The following is a 15,004-nucleotide window of genomic DNA, read 5'->3' on the forward strand; positions in this document are numbered from 1 at the left end:
ATCATAGCTTCATGTTATAGTCAATATTATATTAATCTATGAATCTTACTGTTAGTTGTATTTGCTTGTTGTTGCTCCTTTTGTATCTTACCACGTTGTTTCCTTCTGACGACTTACATGAATCTTATACTATATTTTCCACTTGTTATTCTATTTATTTATTGCTAGATGAACTATGGTCTCTCAAACTAAATGTTGGAATAAGACATCGAATCTCACCACCAACCCCATGAATTTTTAAATGACCACACTTTTCTGCATGAAATACCAAATTCAGATTACTGTATCTGTAGTTAAGATGATACCACAGACATCACTATCACACAGGTTTTCATTTTCATTCTCTTAGAAGACTCAGGTTGAATAAAACAGAAGTTTTCATTTTCATTTTCATTTTCTTATAAGATGCAGGTTGAATAAACGGTGAATTTATACTCTGGCTTTATTGCTAAAATTGGGCAGGGTGCTATTTTATTTTTCTTATGCAAGCTTATCTATAATGTATAGGTGAAGCTCAGTGACTTGTGCTTAGCTTCATATTATGGTCAGTATTATATTAATCTGTTAATTTAACTTTGTTGGTGGTCTTTGCTGGCTGTTTCTCCTTTTGCAATCTTATTCTATTTCTTCCACTTGTTATTTTATTTATTTATTGCTGGATGCACATGTGCTTCTGGTTTCTTGAACAGTTGAACTAAATTATTGGATACATTACTCCAATTGTTAGCAGGTGAATACTGAATTTGACCTTTGCAATAAGACACATACCTCTTCACCAACCACATTAACTTTCAGGTTTTGGAATACTTACCACATTAACTTTTAGATGACTACTTTTCTGCATGAAACACCAAATTCAGATTATCAGAACTATAGTTAAGATCATACTACAGACATCATTATCACAGAAGATTTCATTTTCTTAAAAGATTTAGCTTGAACAAATGATGATTTTTCACCCTAAACAATATGCAGCTTTAGGCTTGAAGACCTGATAATAGTTAATCCAAGAGTCAGCTTAATGAATTCAAGGTTTGTCTTGTTTTAAAGATCTGTTGTATCTTAAACTTTTTTAAGTGCAAGTTTAAAAAAACCCCAACTTTTGGATCAAATAAGTTGAACTCTGACTACTGCAAATTAGAGACTCGTTTTTTTTTTCAATTTGCAACCTCTCATACATACACACAACACTGTCATAATATGCTTCTAACCTCGTATTTAACTGCTGTTGCTATTATTGCTTTGTTATTTTCTTTTATTACATCTTATGCAGCTGATAATAATCATGAAAGCTTCATTCAATGCCTTGAAAGTTATTCTAATCATAATTCCACTTCAGTCTCAAAGTTTGTGTACACCCAAACACACTCCTCATACTCATCTATACTCCGGTTTTCTGTTCAAAACCTTAGATTCACATCCAACACAACTGCAAAACCCCTTGTCATTGTGATACCTCTTGAAGTACCAGAAATTCAAGCCACTGTAATTTGTTCCCGACGCCATGACATGCAGATTCGAATCCGAAGTGGTGGCCACGACTACGAAGGTCTGTCCTATGTTTCTGAAGTTCCATTTGTTGTCATTGATCTTATAAACCTTCGAGAAGTCCAAGTAGATGTAGAAAAGAGAAGTGCATGGGTTCAAGGAGGGGCAACTGCTGGCGAACTTTTGTACAAAATTAGCCAAAAAAGCAAAACTCTTGGCTTCCCTGCAGGTATTTGCCCTACCGTAGGTGTTAGCGGACTTATCAGTGGTGGCGGCTATGGATTCTTGATGCGTAAATATGGTCTTTCAGCTGATAATATACTTGACGCTCACATAATTGATGTGAATGGTAGGGTTCTTGACAGAGAATCGATGGGTGAGGATCTGTTTTGGGCTATTAGAGGAGGTGGAGGAGCAAGCTTTGGAGTTATCATAGCATGGAAGGTAAAACTAGTTCATGTTCCATCAACTGTGACAATATTCAGAGTTTCTAGGACACTGGAACATAACGCAACCAAGCTTATTCAGAAGTGGCAGTTAGTAGCAAATAAGCTTGATGAGGACTTAAACATTAGGGTCATTTTGGAGAGGGTGAATACAAGTACTCAAACAAGGAAACTGACAATAAAAGCCACATTTGAATCCTTGTTTCTTGGAGGTGTAGATGGACTTATCCCCTTGATGGAAGAGGAGTTTCCAGAGCTTGGTTTGGTTAGAGAAGATTGTACTGAGATGAGTTGGATTGAATCAGTTATCTACCATGGTGGTTTTACAAGTGATTTTACAAGTGATCAACCCCTTGAAGTTTTGTTGAATAGAACTCATAGTGGTGTGTTGTTTTTCAAGGCAAAATCTGATTATGTGAGAGATCCTATTCCTGATATTGGGTTAGAAGGGTTGTGGCCAATGTTTTATGAAGACGAGGCTAAATCCGCGGTGTTGATATTCACTCCTTATGGTGGAATAATGGACGAGATTTCGGAGTCTGAAATTCCATTCCCACACAGAGCTGGAAACATTTACCAAATTCAGCACTTAGTTTTTTGGAAAGAGGAAGGTGATAAGGTAGAAAAAAGGCACATAAATTGGATTAGAAAACTTTATATTTATATGGAACCTTTTGTTTCAAAGTCTCCAAGAGGTGCATATGTGAATTATAGAGACCTTGACATTGGGGTGAATAATAACAATGGATACACAAGCTATAAGAAAGCTAGCATATGGGGTGTTAAGTACTTCAAGAATAACTTCAAAAGATTGGCAAAAGTGAAGACCAAAGTTGATCCTCTAAACTTCTTCAGAAGTGAACAGAGTATACCTTCTCTGTCTCGTTTTGATAACATAACAATAAGGCATAATACATTGCCTTGTGAAGAAGGGATGCAATTATTAGAGTTCCCTGATGCTCTACATGTCATTATATAAAATAAGTTGCTTTCTGATTTCTCTTTTATTATATATGTATCTAATTTGAGAAATTTATGAAGTTAATCTTGATGTCAACCTCATTTTACAATTTTAAGTTAGAAAAAAAGGTGTTGTAAGAAGTAAAATATAAAGTTTTGATGTATAAATCATTTGGAAACTAAGTCTGATAACACAATGTGGATTCTAAAATTCAAAAATCATGTCATTTTCAGAAGAAAGCGAAAAGGATGGAGAGAGGGAAAAGAACTTCTCATTTTTATATACCCTCACACTAAAATCAGAGGTCATTGGTTTTTTTTTATAAGCCTCCACAAAATTTCAATTTTGAATTTACCGGTCAACCTTTATGTTCTAAATCTCGAAAGAAACATAAATATGAGTTTTTTTAAAATAAATAAATAATTTAGACTCAAAGTAGTTTTAATAATAATAATAATAATGTTATCATAAATAAACATAAAAAACTACTAATATTATTGTTTTAAAAAAAACATCAATATTAACTTTGTTGTTTTAATATGAAGTTATAGTTTAGGTTATTTGAAATATAAAATCTTATTGAGGGACCTCCAAAATAAATTTGTACCATAAATATATGAATATTGTTTAGAAAATTTGAGTTTTATGAAGTACAACAACATACATAAACATTCAATACATAATACACTTTATTCCCTAAAAAAATAACAAAAACAGACTTAACATTCAATACATAAATCGATGTTGTTGAGAAGGTTGGGTTGTAGCGTATCGGATTGCGTTACCACCGTCTTTGTCGAATCTTCATGATGTGTTTTATGTGTCTCAATTGAGGAAGTATGTGTATGATGCGTCCCATGTGATTCAAGTGGATGATATGGAAGTAAGAGATAATTTGACCGTTGAGACTTGGCCGGTTAGGATTGAGGATCGCGAAGTGAAGCGTTTGCGTGGCAAGGAAATTGTTTTGGTCAAAGTGATTTGGGTTGGACCGACTGGTGAAAGTGTCACTTGGGAATCAGAGAGTAAGATGAAGGTTTCGTATCCGGAGTTGTTTCCTTCAGTTAATTTTCGAGGACGAAAATTCTTTTTAGGGGGGAGAGTTGTAACAGCCCAATTTTTGCTAGATTTATTTTTAATTGTTTTAATACGTGTTTATATGTGCTTGTGTGTGATCATTCATCATGGGGTACATTTTCATGGGTTTCCGTGTTAGAGGGGTAATTTAGTCATTTTGGACTCAAGGGTAGTTTGGTCATTTTGGGTGTAAGAGTAAATTGGTGAGAATTATTTTTAGTGTTTAGTGAGAACCATTATTTTGCTAAGTTACTAGGGTAATAATTAGTATTTACCGTTAAGTGACCGTTATTAGTAAATTACCGTTGAGTGTGTAGAAACATTTTAGAATGGAGTTGGAGTGGGTTAAGTCCACTAAGGTTTAGGGTTAAGCTCATTAAGAGAATAGACTATATAAGGGTTGTCTTAAGAGAAATTATCACAATTTTCATTTACATAGATATTTTGAGAGAGAGAGAGAGAGAGAGAGAGAGAGAGAGAGAGTGGGAGCAAAGGGGAAAAAGGGTTAGAGAAAGAGAGGCTTGAAGATCCAAGAAGAGGAGAGAACCTAGGAGCTAAAGTGAAGCTTGGGCTAGGGAATTGATCTAACTAAGGTAAGGGGGTTAGAATTCATCATAATCATTTTTAGTGTAAATTTTCAATTGTTGTATGAATAATTGTTTAATTGAGTAATTGATTAATTGTTCATGATTGTTGGAATTCGTGCTCCTATTATGATGTTATGTTTGTATGTAAGAAATTGGTGGTAATTGATTAGTTGTTGGTGAAATTGAATGATCAAAGTATATGAAAATGATATATGTCATATTATGCTCTAAATGTCAATTTGGAATATGTTGATGTTGAATTATGCTGAGATTCATGTTCAATTGATGTGGTTGCTGCTAAGTGATGTTGTTATTGATAATTCACGGCTTGGGTGTGCATAATTCATGATTTGTTGATGATAAATGAGTTGTTGTTGGTGACTTTGTAAAATGGGTTGACTTGGTTCAAATGTCAATTGTTTTCATCTTTGTTGTGTCTTTGTGGATCATTTTAGCTATATTGACCTGAAAACAACCTCTGGAAACACATTTGGGCAATGGGGGAACAAAATTGGGGATTTTGGGTAAAAAGAGGTTGAAACTCGTAACATTTTCTGCAGAACTATGAATGTTCGCTTAAGAGGTCGCTTAAGCAAACTGGTAAGCGAACCTTCATAGTGCATTCTGGGTACAAGTCGCTTAAGCGACCGGTAAGTGTGCCTTACTGGTAGCTACTGGAACTCGTTCACTTAAGCGAACCATGTGGTCGCTTAAGCGAGCTGATGAGCGACCAGTAAGCGTACCCTTCAGGAGGCTACTGGAACTCGTTCGCTTAAGCGAACCTGGTGGTCGCTTAAGCGAGCAAGCCCAGTTTCAACCACTTTAATTTTTGGTTCCGGGTCTTAGGGGGCCAATCCGAGCTTTGTAAAATGATTCTTTCAACTTGTTTAACTACCGTTTGAACCCCTAAACCTACTGGAACATGCTTAGCTTACCTAAACTTGAAATTTTCCGTTTTGGATTATAACTTGTACATTTTTGGGGAAATTCCGATTTTGTCGAAATAAACTTTTGCAAACTATTTGAGATTACAAGTTGAGCCTACAACTCATATAGACTTAGGTAAGACTTGTAAGGTTGGTCAAAACATCTTAATCATGTCAAATGTGATATTTCAGGTGGGATGTGGAAAATGTGAATTTGGGTTTTCTCATAAGAACTTAAGCTATTCTTCGGACTAATGCCTAATAGTCTGTAAGTGGCTTAAGCTCATGACTACATAAATGATTAAGATGGTTGAGGGCTTTCAACTTGTCTATGTTGCTTTGTCGTGGGAGTTATCAATGTTAGTCGTTGCCACTTGATACGGCTCATCGGAAATGAGTCTTTTAAGTGAAATACCTTATGCCCTTTTGTGACAGTTTTACATAATTACTTGAATACGTGTGAATGGGTTATGATATGAATGAAATGATATTTATCATGTGATGTTGAATGATGTTAATGATTGTTGATGATCAAGGTGATAATGCGATGTTGACTCTTATTTGTTTTATGACCGGAATGTTGTATGGACGTAATTTCTTGATAATGCAAATGTTGTAGAGATGATCAATATATTTGGAAGTTGTCCTTTGTATTGTTGTGAAAGTTGGAGGTGATTGCATTGTTGAGTCCTTACTTGTATGTCCATGCATCATAGTCATGTTGAGTCTTGTAGTTGTAAAAGGGTTGAGCTCTTTTACTTCAGAGATTATGTAAGACGGGTGTGAAATCTTACATACGATGTTTTTGTTGCATCGAAGGTGATGACCTTGAGGTGATTCGGTACCACATGCATTTATGCGTCATGTTTAGGGACATAACATTTTGTTGCATGAGTCCTAAATGTGAAATGATTGACATACTTGTGGTTGCGAGTGATTGGTTGTGATATTTGGAATTACCATTATGTATTATTATTGAGGTTGATTATTCATGGCAATTATTTGGAATTTGAATTGTTCTATTCATGTCTATCTGCTATGTGGATTATGATGATGTAATACTTACCTCCGGTGGTTTTGACCGCCTACCTATCTGTATGGATGGGTAGACGCTGTTCAGGATTAGTTGCTCCGGTGAGTTGGTTGATGCTTGGTGGATACCGGGAGCTATCTCCGGTATCGGTTTAGTTGAGTCTAGGATGGCTCTGATCTAGGTGTCTGTTAGATTTCCTAGATTTATTTGTTTGGATTTTATTCATATTTGGAGAATTTCCATTTGTCGGGACTTGAAGAATTTTTAAGATGGGATGTATTTTTGATATCATGGCATGCATGCTTGCCGGAACCATCACAAACAATTATGTGTCATGTCATAGGCGATTTTTCTTTGTTCTTCTCATCACCTTGAATGTTACCCTGATTTTGATTCTGAGACATATCTACATTTAAAAAAAAAAAACCGCGATCAAAACCTAACTAAACAACAATGCCATAAAATCGTAAAATCAAAAACTAAACCTAAACCTAAACTATCATCAAAACCTACACCTAAATCTAAACAATTCTACAACGATTCATCAAAACCTAAACCTAACAATTCAATAAAAGTTCTCTAACAATTCTAACCTAAACTATCCTAACATATCATAAAATCATAAAATCAATAAAACCTATATATCGAGCCTATATAATCGAAATTTAACAAAAAAAAACAAACAATTCGACAACAATACAACAATGCAACAGGATTCAAAAAACTTACTTGTTTTTGTGATTGAAATTGGCTTGGAATGGCAGAAAATCGCACCTAAGAGAATGAAAACCGCAACAATGGAGTTTTGGAAACTCCCATGTCTATTATGTTCTTATAACCAATTTTCGGCAGTTAACTACCGATGTTTTCCTCGGCAGTTAACTGCAGCTGGTTATTAAATTCCTCAACAGTTAACTGCCGAGGGGGTAAAAACGTATTTTACTCGTGTGCCTCAGCCTTATGTAATGTGTCAACAACAATTTTTTTTTTTTTTTTTTAAGATGCCTATTCAAATTTCTTTACTTGATCGGTAACAACCCTTCATAAAGTGAGAATATTAACGATGTGATTTTGGATGAAATATTACATCATCTTTAATTTTCTTTTTTATTACTCATCATCTTTAATTTCATTCAACACGTTTTTCATACTATTATATTAGTCATGCCAAAAAAACTATTTCTACATTCGCCTATGTTTTCTTGACATAACACAAAAGAAATTTATTTCCTTTTTCTATGAGGCAAGAAAACTCTTTGGTAGTGAAGGAAAGATAGAGGTTATGAATTGATGTGTCTCATCATGAGTCCATTAAACACCACGATGACAACACTGCGGTAGTTCCGTGAGGTGCTCTTCTTTTACAGGATTGGTATTTGGTAGTGGTATACCAAAATTTCACATTAAAGTTGCTGAATTCATACGCTGGGAGTATTAAAAATCATGCCATTATCTTGCACTAGTTTATTAAAAATCACATCCTTTGGATTTCACTGCGGTAGGAGTATTGAATTTATGATATGATTATTCATTATTATTAATTAATTAATAGAGCCACGAGAATTTGTTTCACAAATTTGTGTATACAGCTTTGAATATTGAGTGCTCTCATTTTTGTTTTATTATAATCTTTGGTTAGATAGTGTATTAATCAAAACCTAACATGCGTAAAGTCATGCCATTCTCACAATTATTTATTTACAAAATCCGTTGAAATTTCGTCTTCATGAATATATCATCATACTAATTTTTAAAGTATTTATTTATAATCATCAAAGTATATTTCATAAAATAAATAAGTTGATGACTTTTATTAAAAAAAATAAAAAATTGATGACTTCTTTTTTTTTTTTTGAATAAAAATTGATGACTACTTTTTTTTGAATAAAAATTGACGACTACCTTTTTTTTTGAAGGAAAACAATTGACGACTACCTATATTCTTAAATTTGCATTTCATTAATAATTTAATCTCCCTCAAAAATATAAATAAATAATAATTTAATCAATTTTGTGATGTTTTTTATTTATTTGAAATTTGAAAATAAAGGAGTTTATAAACTGCACGATAGAATATGCTTTGATGGATACGTAGGTTTTGGGAAACGAAGCACGTGAAGGCGCACTACGTGCCACGTCATCATTCATTCATTCAAGTTCACGCTGCGTAGGTTACAACATAACAGAGCGTGTTACAAACTCGCTATATGAGCGCGTAGCAATGACCAGTATACTATGTTGACATCATGGGTGGGGTAACAAAGAGCCCATGATTGTATGTAGTCATTTATTTGAGCACTTGAGCATTCAGTTTAATCATGTTCGTCAGATTAAGATCAGATTATTCATATTTTGGACCATCCAACTTCGATGCAAAGCAACGATTATACTAAATACATAAATGTGAAAAAATAAATAGTTTCAGTCATCATATGTCACGTATGCAAATCATCATAAAAATGGAATCAAAGACTATTTTAAAAAACAAAAAATTTTGCAGGAGTCAAAAACAATTTTTTTTAAAACCATATTTTAAGCTAAATCAAATCGTTCTATATAAAATCTATGGTCTACACCGTTTTGTGAGAAATAAAGTGGATCGTCTGATTTTAAATCAACGGATGATTTGAACTATTTCCTCAAATTGTGTGAATTTGCTACATAGAGAATCTAGGTCAAGTGAAGGGTGTAGCGTAGAAATGACTGGAACATGATCTCTCTCTAACACCCACCACTCTTCCTCTACCAATTTCCCTCTCGATTCCTTCGCCTTTACTTTCGATCCTTTTGCAACAACAGAACCTTATTCTTCTCTTTCTCTCTTTTTTAAATTCCTTTCATTTCTTCCATTTTCTCAATTCCCTCTACCAATCACCTGGTACGATCATTACATCTCTAATTCATTCTATCGCTTTTCAATTTTCAATTTTTCTATGTGCAACACAATAACATTCTTAAATTTTGATAACCCTTCATTTTTCCCCAATTTTTTTCACTAAAATTCGAGTAAAAATCGATACCCAGTTGAGGTAAATTGTAGAATTAACTTAAAAATTGAAACTTTATATTGTTTAATCGGGGTTTAAACAGATGGGCATGTTTGTTTTGTCCACATTTGTTTCTGTTTAATTTAGATAATTTTTTAATTTGGAAATTGTTTTAATTTATAATTTATATATAATATAATATTAGGTTGTTGATTGGATCTAATATTTATGGATGAAGCTTAATAACATGTGCTTGTTATGTTTCTTTATGATGATAACATGTGTTTGTAATCTTAGCTTCATGTTATGGTTAATATTATAATATGAATTATTAATCTGTGAATCTTACTTTGTTAGTTGTCTTTGCTTGTTGTTGCTCCTTTTGCATCTAGCCACGTTGCTTCCTTTGACCGACTTATATGAATCTTAAACTAATATTTTCTACCTTGTTGTTCTGTTTATTTATTGCCAGATACACTCTGATCTTTACAGCTAAATTGTTGGATTGATAACTCTAATTGCTAGCTGGTGAGTTTTACCTTATCCTTTTAATTGTAATTGTAATGTTTTGATGCATTAGTATGATTTGTTTACATCAGTCAAGAAAATGAGACTCTTTTGTTAGCAGAATGGCGCTATTTCGAGCAATTCCTTTTGCTTTATTGTTTGCATTACATTGAATACTAAGTCAATTGTGTAGTGTGTGTACTCTTCGTCGTCTGTATGTCCACTGGTTAGTATTAGTATTGGCCTGTTTTAATTTCGTGACCGGTATGAGAGTTATACAAACAAAATAGTAATGTGGTTTTTGTAAGTTCAATTACGAGCAAAACGAATGTTTTTATTTTGTAAAGTTTACCACATTATTGTGTTGGTTTGATACTCAACTAGTTTGTGTCTTTCCCTTCTCATATATAACTTGTTATATTCCCATTTATGATTTTAACAGATTAGATGTTCTGAAATAATTTTGTGGTAAGAGAAACTTTGCTTAAATGAATTTTGTAATATTACATTGCACCTGTTTAGTAGATCTGAGTTTACTGTAAGAGTATTTGGTATATGCTCTTATGTGGATTACTATCGTGGCAGTTATAACCTGTGTTTTCATGCACTCATGAACCTCTGAGTTGTTTTCGAAGTGTATCAATACTTCTACAATAGGCAAATGAAACATGGTTTTATATTATGATTGCATCTGTGATTTAAAGTGATTAGACATATGTAATTTTCACTGTCTTCTTCTAAAAGGATTCCACATCTGCTATTTCTTTATTCTTTTTGTGATGGAGAGTCTGTCTCATCTGTGTAGTGCCTTTTTGATACGAAGAACAGGACAATTTTAACAATGACAATTTTTAACATGTGGGTTTCAATGTTGCGAATGTGATGATAGAAGCCTTGACCTTTTTAGCGACGTGCTTTTTTCCATAGTATGCCCTATGTGTAATGCATCTATCCATTTATAATTAGCACTTTTTAATATAGTCATTAAAGATGGCTAAGTGGAGGAGTTTGAGGGATGCATTTTAGATTGGTGTATATAGATTGACAATCATATGAACAAGTACCTATGTTTATGTATCAATCTGTTCTTTCGTCATTGTATAATTACTGGGTAAACTGGAATTTTGGCTACTATTTTGAAATTGTTTGATGGAAGGTTCAAAGTATATGGTGAGACCAGGGCACCTTCCTGCAAGTTCTGGCATACTTAAATGAGAGGAAAACAGTTGAAACCCAAGCAAGAAGTCGCCCTTTTAGGTTCTTTAGTTTGACTCTCAGTGTTGGGTTTCTTTTCATATCATAATTGAAGTAATACCTTTTGATGAGGTCTGAAAATTTGATATTATTTAGTGTTTGTTTGTTGTCAAAGATGAGTACGTTACAGCAGATGAGTGGTCACACAACTAGATAAAATTAGGAACGTAAGATTAGAGAGATAGTTGGAGCTACACCTATGTGGAAACAATTGGAGTCTCGTCTTTGGTAGCTTGAACATGAACATGTTTGGAGAAGATAGTCAGTCAGCCGCATTAGGAATGAGGTTACAATTACATTAAAGGAAGTTATAAGCCAAACTGTTGAGAAGGAGTTGGATTTAAATGTCCTTTATTTAGATACAATCCATGTACCCGACTATACTTATAGTAGGAATAGGCTGACTGATTTTTTTCTTCTTCGGTTGTTCATAGGCACTGATTAAATTGTTTTGTCAGTATATTTGTAGAACTATTAGAGTGCACTGGTATAGTAAACTTTTGAAGTAAAATTGGTTATGAGTAGTTTAGACAATTGATCTATGAGACTGACTGAGGGTCAGTTCACTCTTTGTAAGGAATTGATTTTTTGAGAGATAACTAAGTGACATCTTTGGAGTGACGAATTTAGGTACATTTTTGGGAGCCGATTATTTCTGCACATAGTTGTTTATTTTTCTCTTTTTCAGAAGCTTTATCAGGATACTGCTAAAATAAGTGAATATCTCTTTTGCTCTCTCTAATATAATATATTTTTTCTTTTTAAAAAGTTGAAGGCATTTGACTTGATGTTCCAAAAGGTTGGCCCGTTTCACTGCAGAAAAATGGATAAATGTATGTCTGTAGAATGTGTATAAAATGATGTTTTCTGTTCATCATTGTTTTGCTTTGTTAAAAATTGAATTCCTATTTTGTGTTCATCTTTTATTTTTTGTGGAGGATGGATTTTTAATCGGTCAACATTTAACCTCTAGTTTCTTAAGTAAATTAAGTTTCTCATCACACTCGCATCGTGAGATTTTTAAAAAAATATCTGTGCAACTTTTGCGAATGGCTTTTTGTTATTTTTTAAAAGTGATTTGTCAGTCTCGTGTCTGAACTCTCCCAGTTAGCATAAATCATATATGTAAATGTGATGGTAGTTCCACAATATGATATTTAGATCCCTGAAATCAGAGTATTCTTTTAACAGCTTTGTGGTTTAAATTCCAGGTTCTGTTGGTATTTTGAAAAATGGCAAAAGGAAGCAGGGGACGATACAGGGTTGCTTCTCGTCAGTACAGACTGGCTCCATACCCACTGGCTCGTTGCAAAAGGGATACTTGTGAGGATATGTGTCACAAGAAATGCTCTAAAGTACTGGATAAGAAAGAGTGTGAAGATGTAACATGTTCTGTGTGCATGGAGTATCCGCACAATGCTGTTCTTCTTCTTTGTTCTTCTCATGACAAGGGTTGCCGTCCCTATATGTGTGGAACCAGCCTACGGCATTCCAACTGCCTTGATCAGTACAAGAAAGCTTACACTAAAGTAGTTTCAGCACGTAATGGACAGCCTGTGGAAGGTTCTATTGATAATCCATTCATGTTCCATGATTCGAACTCACCTCATGAGAAGAATGAAGTTACCGAACTTGCTTGCCCCCTATGTAGGGGTCAGGTTAAAGGTTGGACTGTTGTGGAACCTGTGCGAGACTTTCTCAACGAAAAGAAAAGAAGTTGCATGCAGGATAACTGCTCGTTTGTCGGTAACTATAAGGAGTTGAAGAAGCATGTGCGGGCAGAGCATCCTTCAGCACGTCCAAGGACAGTAGATCCTGATCATGAGCAGAAATGGAGATGGCTTGAGTGGGAGCGTGAACGAGAAGATGTTATCAGCACAGTGACATCAGCCATACCGGGGGCAGTGGTTTTTGGAGATTATGTTATAGAAGGTCGCCATAATAATGACTTCGATACGGATGATGAGGAGGGTGCTCATGAAGCAGGCAATGCAGAAAGAAATGGGAGATTTGAGATGGGTATGGAGGCTATGAATTTCTTCCTCCTGTTACATGCGGTTCGGCAGGGGAATGATCTCAGCAGCTTTAGTAGACGGATGAGGCCTGAGATGGATCCCGATATGTTAGCCGATCAGAATGAGGATCAGAATGAGGATGCTGAGATGGGTGTCATAATGGATGTCTCGGATGGCGACAATGATGATGATGATGATGATGGAAGTTACAATGAAGGCAATGATGATGGTGTGTCCCTGGTTAGCCGACTTCGGCGGCAGGGTGGTGGCAGAGTTCTGTTGAATCGTTCCAGCAGGAGGCGTAGGCGTAGAGAAACACATGCAACGATGGGAGGAAGTGGGTGATTGATCATACTTGACGCAGGAGGTTGGAAAGGGGCAAGTTTCTTAGGTATATATTAGATCAGAAAATTTAGCACCATTTAGTGGTTGCTTTAATAACATTTGAAGGGTTTTTCTTTCCCAACAAGAAAAATCAAAAGATGGGCATTTTTATTTGTTTATCTTGTTGTATTGTCTTCCTTGTACATGTACATTCCTACCTTCCTCCTATAGTCTTTATTGCTTTTGCACATTACAATTGTGAATTAACTTATGTAAACATTTGATTGTATGAAAATCTTCGGCAAGAATTTGATCGCCATGTAAGGGGCAAATTGATTCCTCCCATGATTGAACAGTTGCAAATTGGCTATTTCAGCTATATTAATAAACCAGGAATTCTGGGTTGCAAATTGTGTCATAATCATTGCCTCTACCACTAAATTATCTTGCACTAATTTATTAAAAATCACATCCTTTGGATTTACCAATCTGGATGGGGAAAAACACGTCTTTTTTTCTTCTCGTATCTGGGCCGATAAATCTGAGCATAGTGGATCCGGATGTGTATTTAAGAATCGTGGGGGGGGGGGGGGGGGGGGGAAGAGGCCCTCAAAAATTGTTTCCTAATGTTTTGGCTCATTACGAATTGCTTATGATCTAGATTAATGATGTTTCAATCTCTTCACTGACATTGCCATTGCAATTCTACAGCACCAACTACTACTTTATTACATGCTAATAGTCTATTTTCAACCAACTGCAACTTTATCATTTACATGTAACCTTCACTTCAAAGCAAGTCATAGTGATAAGTGATTTCAATGTCAGAAATGGGGTGGATTCTGGTGGATTAGTTCTGCTTTATCCTTTCGATGGATTGGCAGTTGGTCCTTGTTCAAGAGCTTAGAGTGTTTTCTCTCTTGTTTAGCATCGACGCTGTCACATATTCCAAACACACTTTAGTACTATAGGTGGACAATATCACGGTAACAGACATTCAAAATTCTGAGTATAACAAATTCTATCAGAAAAAAGACCGCATAAGAACAAGATCACATTTCTATTTCTATTGGAATGTTTCCTGAAGATTTTATAAACCGCCGTGTTACTAAATGTTTCCTGTAGGGGGGGGGGGGGGGGGGGCATGATTGGCACTTATTTTTCCAATGTGATACCAGTACTGAATACTGGAGTACTGCGGGTTTGTCGCACATTTTGCAGCCCCGTCTGAAGCATTTTGACTAGGTTGGTGCTGTATTGATGGATGTGTGTACCCATGATCATGAAGTGATTATTACTTGTGTTTTGATGATGATATCGGGCATATGGCAGAACCGAAATGGACTGTGTGGAATCAGAAATGTCTTTCTTCTGCCCAGATTGAGTTCGACGCAGATTA

The 15,004-nt window shown here is 35.0% G+C and overlaps 2 protein-coding genes across 3 annotated transcripts; both read left to right on the forward strand.

The window, feature by feature from the left end:
* Window positions 1-157: 157 nt before the first annotated feature.
* LOC25493334 (berberine bridge enzyme-like 18) lies at window positions 158-2,941 on the forward strand. Of its 2 annotated transcripts, XM_024781123.2 has the most exons (2): window positions 158-1,032; window positions 1,274-2,941. In XM_024781123.2, the coding sequence occupies exon 2, from the start codon at window positions 1,510-1,512 to the stop codon at window positions 2,911-2,913; it is 1,404 nt and encodes a 467-aa protein (XP_024636891.1). In that variant the 5' UTR covers window positions 158-1,032; window positions 1,274-1,509; the 3' UTR covers window positions 2,914-2,941. The 2 variants fall into 2 exon arrangements, with proteins under 2 accessions (XP_024636891.1, XP_039689197.1); XM_039833263.1 differs by having other exon boundaries at window positions 158-2,941.
* A 6,249-nt stretch (window positions 2,942-9,190) lies between these two features.
* LOC25493335 (uncharacterized) lies at window positions 9,191-14,015 on the forward strand. Its single transcript, XM_013601817.3, has 3 exons — window positions 9,191-9,396; window positions 9,978-10,033; window positions 12,478-14,015. Exon 3 carries the CDS (start codon window positions 12,499-12,501, stop codon window positions 13,624-13,626), a length of 1,128 nt encoding a protein of 375 aa, XP_013457271.1. The 5' UTR covers window positions 9,191-9,396; window positions 9,978-10,033; window positions 12,478-12,498; the 3' UTR covers window positions 13,627-14,015.
* The last annotated feature ends 989 nt before the right edge of the window (window positions 14,016-15,004 follow it).

The sequence above is a fragment of the Medicago truncatula genome, chromosome 4 (assembly GCF_003473485.1).
Source record: "Medicago truncatula cultivar Jemalong A17 chromosome 4, MtrunA17r5.0-ANR, whole genome shotgun sequence".
Taxonomy (NCBI): domain Eukaryota; kingdom Viridiplantae; phylum Streptophyta; class Magnoliopsida; order Fabales; family Fabaceae; genus Medicago; species Medicago truncatula.